Source organism: Chiroxiphia lanceolata, chromosome 9, assembly GCF_009829145.1.
Source record: "Chiroxiphia lanceolata isolate bChiLan1 chromosome 9, bChiLan1.pri, whole genome shotgun sequence".
NCBI classification, from domain to species: domain Eukaryota; kingdom Metazoa; phylum Chordata; class Aves; order Passeriformes; family Pipridae; genus Chiroxiphia; species Chiroxiphia lanceolata.
The window spans coordinates 4,101,732-4,124,305 of NC_045645.1; the positions used below are offsets into that span (position 1 = coordinate 4,101,732).

Genomic DNA, 22,574 nt, shown 5'->3' on the forward strand with positions numbered 1-22,574 from the left:
ACAGGGAACAACCACCCCTACCTGTGTCCTGCCTGCTCCAGGACCAGCTCCCAGGGTTGCTCCCTGCTCCCTACAGGCTCTACCCACAGCCAGGTCCTGAGAGGCAAGAGAAGAAAAGCAGGAAAGTTTGCATCCCCGCATCTGCTGCTCTACAGTGCCTGTATGTGCAGCAATCAGCTCCAATTAATCCCCCCTCAGCTTGGCCCGCCCGCTTCATTACCTCCCCTTGATGAGAACCATCAGTGGGGCCTGTAGGATTTTGCTAATTAGCCTCACTTCGTTTATCATTTCCATTTTCTCCCAGAGACGCTTGGCTTGCTGGGCGACAGCTTCATCTCCTGCTGAAACAATGTGGCCCCTTCTGTGCCTGTCTCACTTAGCGCTGTCACTGCAGCCATTATGAAATTGGGGTTTCATTTACACACTAATTAAACATTACAGCTTGTTCACAATTACAACATGGGGATGAGGAGGTAACTAATTATTTAAGAAATGAGCTAACATTTATCTCTGATTCTTCCCCCCCCCCCCCCAGCCCACCACCCCCCTCTCCAATCAAGATTAGAAATTGTTGTTGGACGGTGGCAGCCCAGCAGGCCCCTGCCCGTCTCCGCGTGTGCCACGGCCCCGTTGGGGGGCTGCACTGAGACCCCGGCCCAGGGACAATCCATCAACCCCTAATTGCAGCCGGGATGACGGGGGGCTGTGGCAGTGGCGTGTGGCGCTGTGCCAAATGGACTGCACAGGGACAAGCTGTGACGCTGGGGATGCATCCGTCCCGGCTGGATCTGCCCACTGATGTGCCATCCCCGGGACAGTCCAGCCACAGTGGTGGCAGGGGCTGAGGTGCTCCCTGGGCATCACAGCCCTCTGCACCTACCAGGTTCTTGCCCACTGGGTTAACGCCTGGGTCTGCACAGGGGCCAGGGATGCCAGTACACCCTCTGTGTCCCTGCTGATGGGCAACTCATCCTGAAAAGACATTTTCTTCAGGGAGGAATTAACATTTAAAACTGAGAACCATTAGAGTAAATAAAGCAGGCTGTCACTCAGATCACAAGGAAACGCAACGTTTGGGCTTGGGACACAATAGGCCCTGGGGAGCAGGCACAGAGAGAAAGGCAGGCACCCCTTCCTTCGTCCTTAGGGGTGCAGGGGATGACATGGGCAGGCCAGCACACCGTGTTCAGCCCAGCAGGGCTGGGTGCTGCTGCTGAGGAAGCAACAGCCTCCTTGCGTGGGCAGCACAGGGCTGCCATGTGCTGCTGTCGCAGGCAAGCAGTGCCTTTGGTCCTCACCTCACTGCAGTGAGGGCAGTGACCAGAGGGCTACAGAGAGGTTAGAAGAGAGGGCAGTGGAGAAGGGTGACAGCAATCAGGATCGTCTTTGGACGGATGCATGGCTGCCTGCGAGGCAGCTATCTGGCTGATGGCAGAGAGGCTGGGGAGGCCACTGGTGCTTGGACACTGCTGTGGGCTCTGGGAGAAGACTGAATGGCTTTTGAAACACAAGAAACTCCCCATACAAACAGCCCTAAGCACTGGAAATGCTTTCAGGAAAAAAATGTCTAGTTCAGCACCAGACAATTAAGGTTCTTTTGCAACTCTTAACCCGTGATTTTGAGACAAAGAATTTGGCCTTGGCATAATTTGAACTGCTAATTGCTTTCCTGATCTACCATTGTCGGTGAACTGAGCAGAAGCGGACACAAAAAAATCACCTTCCCTGTCTGGGAGAAAATTCAGAGCTGTTCTCCAGGGGGAAGGGGATGCTCTCTTCTTCCCTCCAAGTAGCTTAAAAAATAATGATCAGGAAACAGTTAAGCAAAATGGGGGTGAACTGGTGGTTTAAAAAAAAAGAAAATTCACACCACTTTATAATAATAGTAACAACTCATTCCCATAGTTTTTATCCTTCCTGTCTTTAGCCCACCAAAAAAAAAAAAAAAAAAAAAAAAAAAAGAAACCCTGAGCTAAACTACTGACACTGGCTGGGAGCTTAGAACTGCCGCATCAAACAGAGCCCTTGAATCTCCTGAACATAATTGTGCTGCCCTCTAACCTCAACCTTCAATCAGTGCAGTGTAACTATCTCATTTTAGCCTACAGGACACACCCCTCTGCTAACTAGCAGCCATATTCTTCTCATTAGGAGACTGCTCTGGATGGGAGTGTGGAGGCAAAGCTGGCGTCTCTCCTTTTCTTTCCCTCTCTTGGCTGTTATATATGTACTTTTGGAGGGGGAGAGCACGAGCAGGGGGCTTTGTGGGTGCTGGAGATGACCCAGCTGCCAAGCCCCAAGACTCCTGGGCATGCACCTGGAAACACACAGGCAAGGAGAGAAAGGGGCAGGTGCCCCTTCATTCATCCTTAGGGGTGGAGTGGATGAATGGGAGAAGGGACCTGGCCCTGGCCCCTCCGCAGGCTCACTCTGTCCACAGAGCCCCCAGGGAAAGGATCCTGAGGTGGAAGTGCCAGGGCACAGGTCCCCTGTCTGCTGGGGCCAGGCTGAGAGGTGGCAGCAGGCAGGGAGATACATGACCTGGGAAGCAAAGACAACCAGCAGTGCCAGTGCCATGCCTGCTGCTGAGGGTGGGCAGGAGAACAGGGGCAATGCAGGGGTGGTGCACTGCAGGAGGGTCTGTGCAGAGGCAGCTCCTCTGGCTGGCTGGCTGCTATCCCTGCACATCACAGGCTGCATGTAATTACAGCAGGAAAAGTGACCCAGGGCTGCTGGGCGCTCTCCATCACTGGGGGGTTTGCATTGCATCACTGGATAAGGGTTTTTCATGGTTAAAGATCAGCTCTGTGCCACGGGGGGGGGGTGAGGCAGGATAGCTCTGCAGCCCACCTGGCACAGCCCAGCCAGCTGATCCTGCTGCATCCCTGGACCATCACCTGGCCAAAAACTGATAGGAGCTCTTGAGTCTCTGCTTCATGCCATCTCTTGAGAGACCTCCAGGCATGCAGGGCAGATATGTCAGACCACAGCACTGGCCATGGAACCTTGGTGCCAGAAGTGTGGATCAGTGCATCCACTCTTAGCAGTGACCATGACCCTCCCCTCCTGCCTCCTCTGCAGGTCCTGCACACTGGCAGCATCCAGTTTGGAGACCAGGCTGGGAGAAGCTGCTTGGGTTCTTGCTGGGTTTGAAGAATGTAGCTTCCAAGCTGGAGCAGGGTTGCTCAGGATCCTCAGGAACCCATGGAAACACTGCCATTCCAGCACAGCCAGCTGTGTGTCTCTGCTACAGGACTAGGAACAAGCCAGACCTTGGGTGGTTAATGGCACAGCTGGGAGATGCTATGGAGGATAAAGAGGAGAGTAGATCCCCTCTGATCCCACTGCAGACCCATGAAAGGATCAAGGCCATGCTGGGAAAGGGCAACAGTTTGGCTGGTGCAGCCCTTCCCACCTGCCAGTGCCCTTTGCCCTGTGATTTTAACATGTTAGCAACTTGGGAGCAGGGGAATTACACTGATTTGTGTAAGGACAGGGAAGTACACAGCACTGGACAGATTCTTGATGCCTCAGTGCCTATCTTCCCCACCCAGCAGCATCTTCCCCATCCAGGCCTCATCCCTAGATCCTCTGCTGAGCTATACCAGCTATTAACACACTCTGAGTTTGTTATCTTAAGAACAGGCCACTCAGGACATGGGGCCACGATCCTGAAACCAATTAATGTGATCCTTTGGTTTCTGGGGACTGTCAGCACTGCAGTGAGGCAGGAGTTACGGGTCAGAGCCTACCAGCACAGAGGTGCCCCTCAGCTCCTAACAAGAGGCGGGGGTGGCAGGCAGCTGCCAGACCTGGCTTCTGTTAGAGCTCTTCTCTGCATCCTCAGCCCTGGCCCGGTGCTACTTCCCAGGCTCCAGGGAGAGTAAAGGAAAGCAGCACCAAGGTGCTTAATGGGGGTTCAGTTGCCAAAAAAGCCACTGCTGTCCCGTGCCTGGGTCAGGGCTGCCAAGAGGAAAGCAGTGATGGTACCACATCTCAGCACTCATTCTGGCACAGCAGGCACATGGCACGGAGGGGGCTCTCCTCTGCCACAGTGGGAACAGCCACAGTGCTCAGGCTCAAGGCTCTGGGCACCCCAGGGTGCCAGGGGCAGCATCGCCCTGCAGCCCAAAACTTTCCTCTTTCCTTCTTTCTTTGCTTGGCCATTTTTTTAAAGCAGAAGTTACCCTGGCGAAGTCTTTTGGGGGAGGTGGAGAGAGAGTAGGAAGTCAAAGAGAATGGTCTTGCTAGTCAAAGCCTTTAACAACTATTTTTAATATCAGGCAGAGGAGCAGGATTTTGAAATGAAACAGACGGTGCCTCTTTGATGGGTGAGCTACAGATCTTGAAACAAGGTCCATTCCCTCCTCCTTCACTAACTAACAGCCATATTTCTCTCATTAAAGACAATCTGGCTGTATTTTCAAACTTCTTAACAAGGCGATCATCGTAATTTGAGATTTCTATTATCCATGCTCCTATTACAACAGTCTTTTAAGCAGCCAGCTTTTTTTTTTTTTTTGCTTTCTTCCCCCGACTTTGTCTCTCCCCTCAAACTGCCATTAGTGGTAATGACGTGCAGGAAACAAGAGCGCCAAGAACCACCTTTCCCCCCCCACCCCGTCTTTTTGGTAGTAGGTTGTGCGGGGGTACCAATAAGGAATAAAATAAAAAGCAAAATGAAGTTTGGTTATCTCTTATCTGGAGTTTGGTTTTTAATCCGCCCAGGAGAGCAAAGGAAGCCAATGCAGTACCTCATCTCCCCTGTCGATCACGGACCCCTGCCCAAAGACCCCCATCTCTCTCCCCTTCCCAAAGGCGCCTGGTCCTGGCCCCCTCCCTGCCCCATTAGTCCTTTACTGGGCTCTGCCAGATGGATGCAATTTGCATAATATCACCAGCGAAGGCTGGCAGATCAACTGGGGTCAGGCTCTGACATCTCCAGCACAGTCTATCTCCAAGTGCTAATTTGGACTGCATTGATCTCTCTTTCTGATTTCTTTGTCATTTACGTCTGCCACGGTTTGACAGGAGATACAGAGACAGACAAGGGGGGAAAGGAAGGAGGGGGGGGGAAGAAGAGGAGAGAAACAAAGATTGTAGTTACAGATGTCTTTAAGGGAAAAAACAGATTAATCCAAGGACTCCTCTGAGGGTCGCAGCTTTGAAACATCCTAATTATCCTATTCTTATGAATTCCTGTATAGACTTAGAGGGGGGTCTTATCAGGGAACTCAGGGGAATGAAAACTTGTTAAATTGCAGTAGAGTCTCTCTGGCTGACTGGTACCCCCTGCCCTCCTGCACCTTGCAATCAGTTCTCATTAGGCAAAGCGGGGCAGCTTTAAACCTGGCGTCCCTTGCTGACACAGCCTTCCCTCCGTACCTCTGCCACCACTCTCCTTAAAGGTGGATCCTCAGTAAAACTTAGGCAGGAGTCTCTCCTCATTGCAGAGAGGGACCACGATGCTCACAGCCACCAGCCCCACGTGCTCCAGGGAGTACCGAGATGGGAACAGATGGATGCCCAGACTCCAGAGACAAGGGCTAACCTGAGAGGGACAGCAGCATCCTTGTGATCCCCCAGGTCAGAGGCATGTAAGGGCAGATTTGGGGACACACTGCTGTTGCAGGACAGTATGATGTTAAAAGATACCTTCCACCGGTGTCCAGTGCAGAGCAGGGCCAGCAATCCGTGCCCTTAATTGAGATGTTTGTGTTCATTAACACAATATTTATCTTCATTAACATTCTTTCCCTTCTCACAGCTAAGGGAAGACACGCTACCATTTAGCCTTGTCTGGGACATATCGCAGAGAGACACCGAGGCACCAAAAGAATCTACGGGAAATCAAAATGTCACTCAGTGTTTTACATTGCCGCTTTTTGCAGAAAAAGCTCTGCAGAAAGTTAATGGTCTTCCAAGGCTTCTCACCTAACACACATCTCACTGCTTGGGAAGTGCTGCTGTTACAGGGGCAGGAGAACAAGTGCTAGTGAAGATGTTCCACCTGCCCAGCACAACATGGGACAGGGCTCACTCACTGCAAGAGCTGTTCCAGTAGTGTCTGGGGAGAATATTTTGCAAGGGCTCAGGACTGGACAAATAGCTTACAGTGCAATGGGTCCAATGCAGTTCCAGGGTCTCTATAGCACTGATCACTTCAGGTCTGCACAGGTTTTGGGACCGGCTAAGACAGAGCACACATAACACAAACCATCTGCCTCTCCCTGTGATCCCAGTTTAGAGTGGTATACATATAAGAGGTTTCTCATCTGTCACTGGGGACAGAAACTGGACCAGGTGTTGGGCTAAGGAGGGAGGGTGGGAAGGACAGCAGAGCTCACTAATGGAGACAGTCCCCACTGCTGGCCCTAAAACCACAAGCCAGAGGAAGGGGGTACCAGAGCAGCCCCCCTACCAGAGGGCAGTTCCAGGATGATGGCAATGTTGTCCTGCTGGGGATCAGCCAGATCTCAGGCTTGAGACAGGCTTGCTCCAATCTGCAGCTGGGCCTCCCAGGCATTGCAGCACAGCAAACAATCCAGAAATCCCTCTTAAATCTTCAGTCTAACACTGGTGCTGCAAACATAACTGCTTCCAGCCAGAAAAGAGGGGCTTGCACATACCTTCCACACATCCCCAGGGAGCAGGCACTGCTGCTGCTTGCCCTAGGGGCTGGGAGGAGCATATGGCACAGCACCCTGACTTTTCTCAGGCAGTTGAAGTCCCTGCAGCCGTCACACTCCCTCCAAAGGTCGCTCTCCAGGGATGGCGAGCCCTCAGCCAAGGGCAAGGTGTGACAAATCCATCACATCCCCGGCAGGCAGTGGGGTTGGATGGGCGCTCAACCAACTTTTGGCAGGGTAGGACGGAGGGGTGAGTGCAGTCAACACAAACACTCAATCATCCTTCCTTTCTTTCTTCTGTGTCTCCTTTGTTAACTGCAGGAAACAGCTGAAAGACCTTGAGTTTCCCATTGTAGCATGTATGGGAACAGAGCTGCAGTGATCAGAACATACCCCCTGCTGCTCCAGGGGAAAAAGGGAGAGCAGAATCCTTTCTAAAAAGGGTTTACGATTAGAAGAGTGTTCTGTCACTCTGGTGCGCAGTAATCCACTGCGCCACCAAGTCCCTTCAGAGAGATGTCGAAAACTTAAATGACTGAAAGCAAAAGAGCCCCGGCTCAGGTTCCCAGGCAGCCAGACATCCTAATTATCTTTAGATCCACTCCCACATGGAGGGGAGAGAGCATACAGGAGTAAAAAAAAAAAAAAAAAAAAAAAAAAAAAAAAGGGAAAGAAAAGAAAAAGAAAGAGGGGGGAAAAAAAAAGACTGTCACATTGCTTTTTTCTTTTTTTAAAAGCTTGTCTCTGCTCACTGCTTTTCCAGCTGTGACACCTCTCACGGTAGTTAATTAGAATCATGTCACCACGTTAATGTGCTCTGACTGGACTCTGACAGTTGCTCATCCTCTAACTGGCCACCCTGGCTGGCCCTCCCTCCCCACCCCTCCTCATGGATGTGGGACCCAGTGCTCGCAGCAGGACCCTCTGCCACCTGCCCGCCACCCTGTCCCCATGCCTGTGGTGCAGCAGATGCCCCAGAGTGGCTGTGCTGGACCCTGCACCCCTCCCTCCTGGGTGCCGGGACACGCTGCCTGGCCATGACACCCCGCACGCAGCTGCTCCACCTGTTCTGGATCTGCCTGACCTTTAGGAGCACTAATTCAAAATGACACTGCTCATTTGGTGACATTTCTGTTGATTTTTACTTAAGTCTCTTTTAATTATTTAATTCAGAGTCCTTGCCCTTCTGCCTTGGGCTGGGGCTGCTGTGTGTGGGGCAGTGCCCCAAGGCAGCCCTGTGTCCCACTCTGCAGGAGTGAGTCCTGTGCTCAGCTCTCCCTCTCGGTATTCCTTGGCAAAAGGATGGTGTGGTGCAAATGGCACTGCCCCCTAGGCTTGGCACCAGCTGTGTGCCACCTCCGCTGAGAAATGAAGAGCTGAAAAAGAACGGGATACGCCTGCTCTGGGAGAGTACAGCGTTCTCCAAGGCTTCTCCCATACCCTGGGAGGGACAGGGAGGATGGGACTCGCTCTGCCTGGCTCTTTCTGTCCAGTGGAAAGTGGTCAAAAACATGAAGATGAGTTTCACAAAATGCTGTCCACCTCCTTGTTCTTTCTGCCCTGATGCAGAGGAGGCAGGTGGGCACCAAGGGTGGCTGAGGATCCCACAGATGCTGCACCCCCGAGAGAGGCAGGAAAACGAAAGAGGGGAAAGGAAAACAGGGAAGAGTGAGAGGAGGCTGAAATAAAGGCAGCAAGCTGCCAGGACCACACGCTCCCAGCACCTCCCAGGGCGAGGCAAAGCCTCATCAGCCCCCCCCGAGGTCCGCGGGGGAGAGCCGGCGCTGACAGCAAAGGCCCCCCTTACGGCGGGTGGCCCGTCACTTGCCACCGCACTCGGCGAGCGTGGCCCTCGCCGCCCTCTCCCTCGGTGTCAGCCGGAGCAGCCCAGCGCCGCCGGGCACAGCGGCGGGGACAGGGATGGCTCCGCCGGGCAGGAGGCACCCCGGCAGGCGCTGGCCCGGCTCCCCGCAGCGGTGGTAGCTGGAGGTAGTTAATTAGAATCGTGTCACTAAGTAAATGTGCTCTGACTGGACTCTGACAGACGCTCACCTATGACACTGGGGGCCAGGAGACAATCCACATCAAACTACTGCAGTGTGACCCTTTTAACACAAAGAGTAAACTCACTGCACATCGAGTTGAAGCTCATTAAAACTGTCTACTCTGCGAGCATCCCATTAACCTCACTGTTAAAAACACGCAATTCCTCTTCTTCTTTCTGAGGCCTAATTAATGCTCTGGATAAGGAACAATATCACATCCTAACCTTCCGAGATTTCCAATCAGTAAATGAAAAGAGAGAGATGGAGCCAGGAAGGCACGGTGGCTTGCTGGGTCGCTCACCGCGTGGGCTGCTGACCTGCCCAGGCAGGTGAGGCTTTTCCATTTGGCACGGCAGAGATCCCCGTGGATGGAGCACAGCATAGCCCCAGCCAGGAAAACCATGGGTGCAGGAAAGATGGTGAGTCCTGCACAGAGGCTCACAGCTCACAGGATTATGCCAGCTGCTGTAAAACAGCCCAGTGAGGGCATCGCATCAAAACAGGTGCTACTGTGGGACCAGATCTCCTGGTCACCTGGGATGGGTACTGCAGGTTCAGCAAGACACACAGAAGCCTGGTTGCCCTCTTTCCCCTAAAAAGAAAAAAACCCTCCAAACAAACCAGACATTTACAACTAAATCTAAAATCACAATAACGTGTGTACTAAAGCCTAAACTTTAAAGACTCAATTTAATTCAATTAGATTCAAAAAAGAGCAGTAGCAAGGGGTAATGTCACGTTTTGAAGACAGTCAATGCACTGCAAATGGAAGCATAGCTGACAGATGAGAAACAAACTTTCCCAGCAGGAGCAGCTACTTCTGCAGATTTGGAAACTTTTTCCTGTTTCTGGTATATTTGCAGTTCAAGAACTGGCTTATTCAGGGCTGAGAAACAATAAAGGACTGACAATAACAAAGGTGTGCTTTTTATCTTTCCATAATCAGGGAAACAAACAAACCAACCAACTAAGGCAGGAGAGGATGAGATGTACTCATTCTAAAGTCTTGAAAGGGTAGTTTCCGGAAACACTTCTTCAACTCACTGATCACTTCTTGCTTTGGTTTCATGCACCAGGTGTTTTAGCCTAAAAAGTATTCTGAAATTTACTTTTTGTTCTGTATTGTGTATTTGCAAGGGAAAGAGATTTTACTAATAAAATCAATTCAAACTGCTGGGGTACTTTAGCATGGCATTACAGTTTTCATCCAAAAGAGCAATCATGAGTAATAATTTAATTACCACCTCTTCAAGAGCAAATAGTGATTCACCATTTTTCTAATGTAAAAAATACCTAAAAACTAAGACTAAAGGCATACTATGTTACATAATCGATCAAAATAAAAGTAACAAAAATAGAGCATTTGATGAGTAAAAGAATAACCAGATTTAACAACTGAGCAGTGGTAAGGAAAGCTATACTTGGTTTCATAGGTGCTGTTCAGTAAAACTTGACCTTTTTTCAGGGAAACAGCTTAAAAAGAAAGGCAAAACCAGAAGAAAATCAATTTCTGAATGCAAGTGATCTGCTGTCACTAAAACCTGTGATTTTGATCCTTCTGACCTATATCAGTCTCTGACTATCAGTAGAGAGACCCTAACACAAGTACCCAGCTCCACTGGTGTGGAGCCTGTGAATGCTGGTCTTTGTGTGCGAGTGCCAAGACCCCCATTACAAGCTGCAGCTCATTTTTGGCAACCACCACCTCAAACACACGTTTTAAGAACGGCAATGTCCACACATATGTGAGATTGAGTAGCTTCTTGGCAAGACTCTACTTCGTTTTGTTGAGGGTCAAGAAAACAGCAGACAAAACCAAGTTCCTCACCCCAAGATTCTACAGCTCATGCTGCAGCTGACACACAACTAATCTGTGTTAGAGAATGAGATGGAAGTTGCAAAAAAATGTCCTCTCCGGTCCTCAGGGTCACATTCAGCCCAGAAGGAGTCCTTTGAGCTGAAATATCAACCCGAGAAAAGGTATGAAAGAATAGGCTTTATGCCCCTTTTGCTCCTTTCTGATCTCTCAGGTAATTCCTGCATCCTCACTCTCAGGAAGAGGACTTTTCTGACTTTTCTATCTCCTTATTCTACCCAGCGCTTCTCAGAGAGCTGAAATATTGACATTTCCCCCCTTCCTTTACCTTTTCTCTCCCAAGAACACAACGGTACCAGGCGTGCACCCATCCCACCCCAAGGCAGCTGTATTTTCAGGGTATGCAGAGAGACTTTAGTCTATTTGGAGACACAAATCACTTTTCTACCTCCTCAACAAGATTTGCAGCTCACTTGCTCACGAGTACAAACCAGGCAAAAGCTACAACATGAGCTCTGTGCAGCAACTTGCTCCATGTGCAGCTGTATATCCCAGGGGATGTGGGGACACTCCACTGTGCTCCAGCACGAGACCCTCCTGCCCATATGCACCAGATGCTAAAGGTGGTCCCCATCCAGAATCTGGCCTTGGCCCTGCAGGGTGTCAAGCGCCCTGAACTCCCCAGATTTTGGACATGATGGAGGAGAGAAGATGAAGCATGGAGTGGGACTGGTCCCAGAGCATGCCAAGTGCAGGGATTTGGAGCCAATATCTGCTAAGACAGTGATTTGAAAACAAAGTAATACACAACCGATCAGGCAAGACAGCAAAATTCCTTGCAAATTGTTTGCAAAAAGAAGTGGCCATCCACTGCAATTTTTCTGTCAGATTTGAAGGGAAATATCCTTGTTGCACGTTCCTGCATAAGCAAGCTGAGGCTTCACAGGAATGTCTGCATCCCCCTGGACCACTCCCCATGCTGGAGAGGTTTCCCATGCTCCTGGAAAAGGAGCTGCACAGACAGTCTCTTACATGGCATGGTATTTGTGAAACTGGTGAGACTGGCTAACAAATCTACTTGCTGCTCCCTTCTTGGCCCTCTTTGGTTTGCAGATTTCTGGACATCAGTGACCCACAAGGACCACGGACATCAGAGGCTGACCCTGGTTATACCCACCTTAGATGCCCTCCTTTCAGCTCCCCAACGTCACTCAACCCTGCTGCACCCCAGGACTGAGAACAATGAGAAAGGAGGCTCTAGACCACATGGGAACCACCCCCAGAACCAGAGCCAGCTTCTGTCTCACTGTGGGCAATGAGAGGCTGGCAGGTAGCATGTTTCACCATTCTTCCCCCTCTTCTTGTGCAGCAATCCTTGATTAGGGGTCATTTATTTGCCTGAGAAGCAGGGCTGTGTTGGCAGCAAGGCTCCTTACAGTCAGGGAGGGGAGGGCAGCCCTGGGCACTGAAAGGGATGGATGGCTCCTCCCAGCCTTGAAGCAAGGGCAGTTGAGAGCATGAAGAAGAGAGAGGTGAGGACTGCTCAGGGCACAGGGCAACCGTCAGCAATTGGGATGACTGTTCCCAGTGGCCCAGTCCTAGTGGCCAACACGGAAAGACTTGGCTCTGGAGGACTGACACTTGCTCCAGGACAAGACAGCAAGGCCAGACCCAAGGAAGACAGGTTGCCTCTGCAGTGAGCAGCCCCTCCTTGGCCCTTGGCTTGGGGACGTCTCAGGCTCTCACTACAGCCAACACCTGATCCATGCCTAGGGCCTGAAAAGCCATCAGGCTGGGAAATAAAGTGGCCAGAAAGCCAGGAAGCTTGTTCCTTGAAAAAATGCCTGGCAAGGCATGTCTCCAGACATCAGCATCACCCCTCGCCTTCTCCCAGGAGGATACTGGGCTACCAAGCCCCAAAGCCAACAGCCATGACAGCACAGGCAGCGGCTGTGCCTGGGGCTCCCAAGCTGGCCAGGAGGAGTAGTTCTTCTCCCCAGCTGCCATTCAGTGAGCCTCCAGCTCACTCCTGAGGGCTCAGCCTGCAGTAAAGCCACTCAGCAGAGAGTGCCAGTGGCTGCCGCCTCTGCAGGCAGTCAGAGGATTCCAGATATCCCAGCCAGATCTGCTCTGGAGCCAGCTCAAATAGAGCAGCCAGTAGGCTGTAACACACAGGGCACATGTGCACCCTTGGCAGTACTAGGGAGATGGAGACTGTCACACTGCTGGCCTGGTATCCCGCACAGCACCCACGTAAACCCTTTCCAAACAGTGTGGGAAAGGCAGGTTTGCCACTGGGATGAAGCGCTGCAAGAATGGAGCTTGGTTGCTGGGTCTTGCTTCTCCATGGGCAATTCACCCACAGCTCACCCTGTACTGGGGAGAGCTGGGAGTGCTCCCCCACAGAGGGAGTTTGGCAGAAATGAAGAAGCAAAACCCTCCTGAAGGACTGGAATGGGGAGGGACATGAACAGCATCTTTCTGAACTCCATCAAGCAGAGGAATCGCACCTGTGCAAGACAACAGCACTGAGATAAACATGGGCAGAAACCAATGGCAGACAGATGATACTCTAGAGATGTGGATGCTTTGTTGGAGTAAGGGATGACAGCAATGGAGAGCTCATGACATAAATAATATGAGGAACAATGAAGCAGAAACCAACTCTGCATCCCCTGGGAGACCCTAAGAAAAGCCGAAGCCCCCAGAGCAGGATAAGCACATACAACTCCTGCAGTCCCTGCTCCCTCCCCGTGATCTCCCAACATGGCACACAAGCAAGGCAAATCTGCTCCCAGGCAAGGAAGCAAATTTTAATGCTACCTCTGTCAATAATGCAACCAGATCCATAGTTCAAAAGGAGCTTGCTAATTAAAAGCTGGTGAGCTCTAAATAATTCATCTCCTTAACTTGGATTGATTAGAGAGTTTAATGGTTAGAGTCTTGAAACAATATTAAACAGCCTCTTCAAGGCCCAGGTAGCCAGTGACTTTTCCAAGTAAATCTTACCTCCTTGCAAACTTTAATGCTCAAATGTCACTGAGGATGAAGAGCTGGGAGGCAGAGGGAACACCTGACCACTGGTCTCCAAGAGGTGATCCACTGCCCCGCAGAGAAACAAGACAGGCAAGAGTGATGCAGCCCTGACTCACAGCCCTGCCTACAGCCCAGTAAATCTGAGCTCCTGCCCATACCACAGCCTGCTGCTGTCCCAGCTCTGCATCCCCAGGGCTAAGCAGCAGGCAGATATATGGCCTCAGTGTCCTGGGCAAGGTCTCCCTCATATCACTTTCATCCCTGGTGCAGAGGAGTTGGGGCATACACAGAACTCTGACACTGTTCATCTTGAAGCACTGTTTATCAGTTGTTTATCTTGGAGCAGGCTGCGGGACCACGAAACTCATCACACATGTGAGCAAACGGGACGATGATTCAGTTCTCCAGCTGGGACCACGCATCTTCACTCTGCAGCGTTTCCAGCCAGCTCCCAAGGCTGTGCTGCCTGGCAGAGCCTCCTTCCCAAGGATGACCACAGCATCCAGAGCAACTCGAGGGCTGGTCCAACAGGAAGAGCATCCCACCTAGCCTGAGGACCCTTGCCCTGTGCTCCAGGCACCTGGTGCTGCCCCACATCCAACCCCAACCCAAGCACTGCTAGAGCAGTCAAGGAGGGAAGCAGCTCCCTAGCCAGAGGGACCTGCAGGTATGTTTGGCACATTGGGATATGCCAAGGACAGGGAGGTCATCTGTGTGCCCATCCTGCCCTGACACATCTGCATCCCTTTTACCAGCTGGAGACCCCGCAGTCCTTTGGCTGGCTCTTAGCACCCCAGACTGGACAAGGTCTTGGAGCTGAGGCACGTTCCGCGCACCCAGAGCAGCAGCTGTGGGGATGGGAATGGCACAGGGCAGCAACACTCACCTATCCCGCTGTGAGGCCTCCCTATGTGCTGTAGGTTCAGTCCTTTGTTCATGTCTAAGAGCCCGTTCTTTGGCCAACTCCCCATGGCAAAGCTGTATGCCTGGAAGAGAGAAGCAGAGTGTCAGACAGCACAGCCCATGTGCAGGCATGATTTGTGTTTGCCCAAGTCTGGCTGCTCCCGGGGCTAGCGTAGGTCTGCGTTCACCATATTCAGTGCAGACCCACACACCACCCTCACAGCAGCTCTCCTGGAGTTGTGTGCACAAAGTACCCTCACCCGGCCCTGTCCCACGTGGTGCTCCTCAGAGAAGAGGTGTCCAGAACCTCTGGTGGTGTCCTGTACAGCTGACCAACCCTCATGAGGGAGGGATTTGCATCACTCAAGGCTACCTTTGCCGTGCTGGGGCAAGCCAGGGGCTGTGAGCTCATCACCCATGTCCCTTGGTTGCTCCAATAACATGTCCCCATTCCTGCCTTACTAAAGATGGGGTCATCAGCAGGAGTCAGGGGGATTTGGAAAGGGGCACCCATGCCAAGGCTGGTCAGGCCAGCAAGCCGCTTCCCCTCCCTCCAGAAAGCACAGCCCTCCAGGCTCCCTCTCCTTTCCACCCCCAGACCCCAGCTGCTTCAGGGCTCTCCATCACTGGGTGAAATCCCACTGGGAGACAGCACTGCTCACCCCACTGAACAGAGCCTGCAGCCTGGCCAGAGGGAGCCTGTTCCATCCCCACTGCATCCCCTGGCAGGGTTTCCAGCAGGAGCAAGGCAGCTGGGAGCCTGAGCAGCAGAAAAACCCACTGGACAATGCAAACATAAAAGCAGCCAGGCCTCTGTGTGACACGCACAGCTGTAATTACAGCCTGACAGCCACATATCTTCTTCATCTTGAGGAATTAAGCTCAGCAACGCATTGTGAGCAGTAAGAAGGGTGCGTGGGCTTAGCGTCGCTCCCGCTGGCACTATCTCTGCTGCCGTGAGGGCCATTGTCCCCAGATGAGATCAGGTCAATCCAGCAGCCCCTATCTCCCTTCTGCAGGGGGGATCATCGCTAACTGCAGCCACAGTGTGACGGGGCATTGCCGACACCCTCCGCAGGCTGCAAATGCCATGGAGATACTCTGCAGCAGGAAACTGGGCGAGCAGAGCTGAGCAGTGCCCCCCACCAGCCCACCAGCCACCAGGCTGCCACTGGGACCTCCTGCCAGCCCCTCTTCCTTGCTACCTGCTGCTCTGCCCAGCACGGGCAGGTCCAGCCCCTGAACAGCCCCAGCTGCCGGCAGCCCCCCCGAGAGCCACAGGGCTTGGGGGAGTTAATTTATTAGTGGCCCACGTAGCCATTCACGCTGCTTTGTTCCTCCTGCCTTAGCAAAACAGAGGGCTCCACAGATAATTAATAGACAGCATTGCTAATCCTGTTGGGAGATGATTAGCAATTAAAACTCCTAATTAAGTCTATGCATAATTCACTGAAATTACACTTTGTGTACACAACGGGGAGGTTTCTTTTGCCTTCAACAAATACACTCTGGCATGTTCACTGCCATGGGCGGGATGCAGGCTGGCCAGCCACGGTGGGGGGGAGCCAGAGGTGCAGGATGGGACCCTGCCACCCATCCACTGGTGACCCTGGATGATCGTGGAAGTGGTTCCACATATGGCTCCCTCTCCTGGGCTCCATCCCACAATGCAAACCCAGGCACAGCACAGAAAGGTTCTCACGCTCAGCACCAGCATGATGACAGCACTGGGGGCCATCCCTGGGGAAGGAATGTCCCCGGATGGGGAAAGACTAGGGGTTTCCCTGTACAGGGAGCTACCATATCACAGGCTGCCTTCCCAGCCCAGACGTATCCCTTGGACCCTGGCCAGGAGCAACTGAAGGAGCACAGCAGGAGGCTGGCAGGATCTCTGGAAAGCCATGGGGACAGCTCTGGAAAGCTCCTGGCAGCTGGGTGCTAGTGCCAATCTTGGCCTGTCTCCCCTGGCTCTGCAGCATCAGCAGGGAGCTGGCAGCACGTGCCCTGGCCCCCGGATCAGCACCAGGCCCATCTCTGCACAGTGCTCTGCTTTCCTGATCAAGGTCATTTGGAACAGCCACAATACCTGAGCAAACTAGCTAAGCAGCCAGGGTGGAAGTTGGCCTGACCACTGAAGGTCAAGTGTGCACTTATGCATATTCAAAGCTGCTTGCAGGATCGATCGGGTTTTAATTGTTTTTCCTGGGGTTTTGGAAGGAAGTGCCAGGGGCATTGATCAGTCCCAGACAAGGCCGCTCACACTCTGGGGCTGGCAGGGACCGTCACTGCTGCAGGCAGAGGGAAGTGCAGGCAGTGATGATGAAGGGATGAAGGCCAGGCGGGGAAGAGGTCAGCCAGCCAGCACCAGCCGGGAGGAGGAGCCATTGCCAGGCTGCGCTGGAAAATAAAGTTTTTTAATTAAAAGTGGCAATTCCGAGCCGCCTGCCGGCAGCAGCCACACAATCAAGAGCGAGGAGCTTTGCTGTTTAATATTTAAAGACAACGTTTAATCTTTAAACAGGAAAGTTCTTCTTCTGACTGTTAAAGTGAGGCAGAAAGCGCCGGTGGCTCCCCGACGCCGGGGTCCCCAGCCCACAGGGGTGGCCACGGCCACGGGCTCACTGCAGCCACTGGGACACCACCACTGCTCCAGCCCCACACAGCTGCTGGCACTGGCACAGACCCCTGTCCCTTCAGCATTTATACCTATGGCAAGCTGCGAAAAAGTCTGAGACACCCCTGGTTCGCTCGCAAGCCAAAAAAATACCATGAAACCCTTTCTGAGAGGAAACTGCACTATTTTGCCCCTTCCTCCAGTTCAGTCCTGGTGTTGCAGGGACTGGGTTGCTCCCTTATAGGTCAGATGCTGAAGCAGGGTGAGGACCCTGAGGCTTTTTATTTTTATCTGCATTTTAATTGATAGAAAACGCAGACATCTTTTAAAAAAGCTATTTTTTAAATGTTTTTGGCCAGAATCCTGATTTAGAGAGAAACTCAATGCTTCTGATCTCCTAAAAGCCACCCAAACAATGTTGGTAGAATAATTTCCAAGCAGCTTGGATACAATTACTTCATTCATACAAGCTCCTAGAAAGGTTTTCCTTTTTCTCTTGATTTTGTTTGTAATTCTATGAAGGTTACATTTACCTCCCTGCCAATGCTGCTCTGAAGTCAGATGATTATTAATTATATTTATTTACTTATACAATCCCATAGGCATACGCAGCAGTTCACAGACAAATACTGCCCTGGGTCCCTGATGGAGGGATCTTGAATCAAAGGTAAGCAGATACTCCTGTGATAAATGTGAGCTAACAGCAGCAGGAGATTAGTAGTAACATACTGTGTTTCCATGCATAGAGCCAGCACCACAGATAATCCACACCTTGTTAAAAGTGCTGGTATGGGGATGTAGGTCCTTAGGTAACCTGTACCTCACATATCCTGCAGAAAATCCAAAAAACAGAAGTGGGGATAAAACATGGGGTACAGCAGTCTGGGGCATGGAGATGATGTGTGTGTAGAATCATAGCATCTGAGGCTATTTAAAATAGAGCAAAAAAGGGTCTGAGACCATCCTCTCCCATTGCACCAGGCCACAAACCCTATCCCCAGGAATGCCGGGGCTGGCAAGGCGGCAGCACCAACACGGTTGGCTCCTGATGTGCTGCTCCCTGGAGTTTGTTTGAGCTGCACACCATGGATTATAAGCAGCACAGTTGCAGAGAAGATGTTCCAGGGCGTCAGAAAATTCCAGGAACTGGAACTTGTCAAGCTGATGTATTGATCTAAGTGGACTGAATAATGCTCCATCATTTATTTATGGGGAAGTGCCCGGCACACTTCACAAAAACTGGTGTACAGCAGGCACATTAAGGCAAAATTTAACATCCTACACCATGCAAACAGGTCACCTGTGCAGAGGTCAGGATGCTCACTTACATGAGGAGCCCCACAAATCCTTCTTGCATGCACAGGAAGAGACAGGGCTGGTCCTCGCGGAGCTGCTGGAGCTCTGTCAGGGCAATGCGTCAATGCCGAGAGAGCCAGCCCCGTCCTTTCTGCACGTGTCTGTCGATGCTGTGACCTGCTGGCCGGCCCCTGGCCCCTCTGCCCTCCACTGGAGCTGCAGGCATTGCATGGTCCTGGGTGCTTTAGCTGAAGGGCAGGAGGGAAGCGTGGCTTTGTGCTTTGCAATGGCATGAGCATGTTCACAAACCACGGCAGCAAAAACTGACTGTGTCAGGACCAGCACAGTCTCTCCTCCTACCCTGACCAGCAGGGCAAGTCTGTCATTTTATTTTACAGGTCCTACCAAGAGGTTTTATATGTTTCATCTGCTAATTGTAATTTTAATATTAATACAGACACTTTCAGGCAGGGAGAAAATACTTCCTTTGGAAAAAATTCTCCCAGGAGTAAAGGGGCTCAGCAGTTTGAAAAGATGCTAAAGGGTGGGTAGTAAGGAATAAGAGAAGAAGTGTTTTTTGCTCAAAGTTTCTATTCAGAATTTCAAAAAGACACCTGAGAAAAACATAGGTTTAACCAGACAGAAAGTGGCTGTGACATCTCCCAGCTGCCCTTGGCCTGGGCAAGCAGCAGGTGCCAGCTGTGCTCCCCCAGTATCAGGCTGGGCACAGCTGCCTGCTGACCAAAGCTGAACTCCCTGACATTTTCAGTGGAGAAAACGTCTTTGGAACAGCAAAAGCATCTTCCTCCTCTTGTCATGTCAACTGCGCGCTGTGTCCGCCCAAAATAAGCATTTGCCTTTAATTCCTCTCATCCTGCTGCTGCCACAATGAGGTGTCAAAGTTTTATATTTCCTCATACGGTGGGAAGAAAAAAAGAAGTCATGGCTATGACTAAGTGAACTTTTAAACACAGCTTGAAATGTTTTTAGTGAATGTACGGTTTTGGGGCTGGGAGTATCTTGGAGACCATCCCTGAATAGCACCCAGGACACTGGAAGCTCCAGGGCATTCCCCTGACATCCCATTTTAATTGCATGCTGCTCCAGGGATGGGAAATGGACATTTCTTGTTGGGATTTCTTGCCATGCAAATTTACCAGCAGGACATAAATGTAACACCACTGAGGGGCTGACCCCACCACGAAGCCATATAGTGGCAAGACTCCTGGACAGGGCTGAATGCAATTAAAGAAGAGGCAGGTAATGAATAAGTAGCTTGCCAAGCCCCAGCTGACAACAGCAGAGCTACTCTGCTCCTCTGCTGTTGCAGGGAAGGCACGGAGGAAAGCTCACCCAGCAGGATGGAGGCATGGAGCCTGGGATGGCTTCGGCAGCGCTGGAGCCTGCTACCCTCGCTGGCTGTCAGGAGGCAGGAGATAAACCCAGGTGTAACGTGTCCCTTTTAAGCAGTTTAGTCAGAAGTGCTGCCACATTCACAGCTTTTCAAGTATTTTTAAATCACTTACAAAAGCAGGATTAAATGATCAGGAATTCCATTTAATAGGACAAATAAAGAAATAACAATCTACTCCATCAGCCCTGTGAAAGGCAGGTTTGATTTAAGAAAAAAATAAATAAAAAATAAGTATAAAAGAGAGAGAGAAAAAAGGAAAGGGAGGTGGAAAAAAAAGGATAATGTGTGTTTACTCAAGCAAAGAAAAAAATATTTAAGTGATGTAGGGGAGAAGATTGCGGTAACTAGTGAAGAATAACATCGTCTGCTTTGCTGTCAAATCACACAAGAATTTCAGTAATAGATTCTCATTCTGACACTCAATTCAATTCGAAGGTGATCCTGCTTTATCCCAACACATCAAATATTAAACACTCGTATTAGCCAGGGTGCCGTCGCCTTTCCCGGCTTAGACGCGGCAGGAAGCTTTTCCCCCTACTTTCTCTCACTCGCTATAATATTCTCAATGTTATCTAAACATGCCTTCATACACTGGGGTTCCTTATCAATCCCATTTGGGGAGGGAGGGGGGGTGTACTTAAAACGGTATTAGTTTGGGGGGCTTTTATTATTATTATTTCCAAAGCTTTTCAATTTTGTGTGGAAAAAGCTTAGAAAAAAAAGGCGGAGGGAGGGGAGGTGGCGAGAGGGGGAGAGGGAGCGCGGGAGCGAGAGAAAGTATAAGAAAGGGAAAAGCAGCCAGCAGCTCTTGTTTGACTGATGCCTTTCAACAAGGGCAGTCTAGCTTGTCAAAGCCCGGGCTCGAGATGAATTGGCATATCTATTCAGCCTGCCTCTGGATGTCATGCAATACAGTTTCATATTCCCAGATAAGGCATGATAAGCAATTGCTGCCCTGACACCAACTCCATCCATCCCTGCCTTTCTGTCCACGCGTATTACAGATCTCTGCTGCACCACTAATAAGAGGCATTTAATTTTTACAAATGCAGCAGCAAGAGGGACCTCCAGAATGACCAGGTACCACATTAACACTACTCAGGTTTAATTAGTTTGTCTCAGTGCACCGAGCTCCCCAAACACTCACGAGTGGTATTGGGTGCACAAAAACAACTTTTGCCCGGCATGGCACCTGTGAAGCCTTGGATTAAACATCTCTGCTTATCATTAATGGGTGGGAGTGATAAGAAAGAAGGCTGTTTGTCCTCTGCCAAATATATCTGCAGTGCCACTGCAGGAGGTGGTTTGGATGGGGTTTGGACATGAGAGGACCATGGGGAAGAAGTGTCCAGTGCCCTTTCCCAGGGAACAGTCCCTCTACAGAGCACGAACTCTCTGAGAGCTGCAGGGGAAAGTGAGCAGCTGACACACTGAACGAGGGGACATCACACATGGCTTTGGCCCCACTTGGGTGGAAGTAGGGAAAAATTGGATATCCCTGCCACTGGGAGGATGAGATCTGGACAAAATCCTCCCATGTTGCTGAAAAGGTGCTAGGGCCTTGCCTGGTGCTCTGCCCTCTTCAAACAATGGTACTCGAAAGCTTTTCAGGGAACAACGCCACGCAGCCAGCTTCTCCCGTGTCCTGGGTGAAGGGAGCCTTTGGCAAACCCAGCTGGTGTCCACTTCAGTCCACTTGCAAAGCTGCTTGTTAGAACAGCAACATCTTTATGCCTCACATTAGGGAGTAAATTAAACAAATAAAAAAAATGAATGGTCTATTTCCAGAAAAGTGAGCACTGGGCACACAGGAGCTGCCTGGCTCTGCCCACCTTTGGCAAATGCTTTACAGAAGTAAGGTGCCCCCAGACGATGAGAGGACGACAGGTCAAGCTTAAGGGAAGGCATTAAGATGTCAAATAAGATGCAGTGGATGAGTATAACTGTATATGCTTTCTCCTTATTAAAACAACTAGCCCACGCCATCAGAGCTCCCTTCACTGGACCTCTGCAAAAGGGAAACTGAGGCACGCAGTGATCTAATGCCTGGGCCACTCCCACCCAGACACACGTCTGAGCAGCCTTAGTCTGCCCGTGTTTGGCAATACCTCAACACAGCCACAGCTATACAGGTTCACTGCCAAAACTCCTCTGAACTTCAGGAGGGAAAGGACAGACCCTGGCAGCCACCAACATCCCCTCTCCAGGGTGCATTTGGATGCTGCAGCCCTGTCAGGCAGTGGAGAGGTGGCCCTTCCACTGCATGGGATTAGCATGTGCCCTGGCTTAGGCTGCAAGGGACACATACTGGTGCGCCTGACTCCAGGGTGTCAAAGTGCCAAGCGGTTTAGGCTTCACATTTCCCTGTGTTTGAACAAGAACAGTCTCTGCCTTGCTCCCAGGCTACGGATTATCCTGGATAAAATGTTCTTGACTGCTGTGTGCTCTGCAGCTGGCTACACACTAGGTTAATGCCGTGGAGACCTGAGTCAAAGCCCTGGGTTTGGTCACAAGAGAAACAAAGCTACAGGTCTGGGTCCCTAAAGGGCTGGGAAACAGAGATGGAGCATGTACAAGTCAGCACTGGCCCAGGAGAGGGGACAAGCAGAGCCGTAAACCACCAAGAAAGCAGCTCAAGGATGGGGGCTGCTTGCAGGACCAGGAGGTCTGGGCTTGGGAGCAGAGCAGTGTGGCAGGAACGCAGGGGCTGCTGCAGATACAAGGGTCTGGAGGACACATACCCAGTGCCTTTCCCAGTCTGGGACAAGTGGGCAGGCTTCCTTCTCATGGTATCCTGGCATTCCTGGCTGCACTGCAGGGT

At 51.2% G+C, this 22,574-nt stretch overlaps 1 protein-coding gene across 3 annotated transcripts in view; it reads right to left on the reverse strand.

Annotated features, from left to right (window-relative positions):
• Positions 1–22,574, reverse strand: part of ERI3 (ERI1 exoribonuclease family member 3) — a 128,233-nt gene that overhangs the window by 21,261 nt on the left and 84,398 nt on the right. For 2 of the 3 annotated variants that reach the window (XM_032696625.1, XM_032696626.1), the window contains exons 7-8: positions 14,413–14,512; positions 13,536–14,045 (exon numbers count right to left, since the gene is read on the reverse strand). In XM_032696625.1, the coding sequence (XP_032552516.1) occupies positions 13,951–14,045; positions 14,413–14,512 (195 nt within the window). In that variant the 3' untranslated portion in view covers positions 13,536–13,950. Of the gene's footprint in view, positions 1–13,535; positions 14,046–14,412; positions 14,513–22,574 lie in introns of those variants that run through there. The other variant, XM_032696627.1, reaches the window with a different exon arrangement.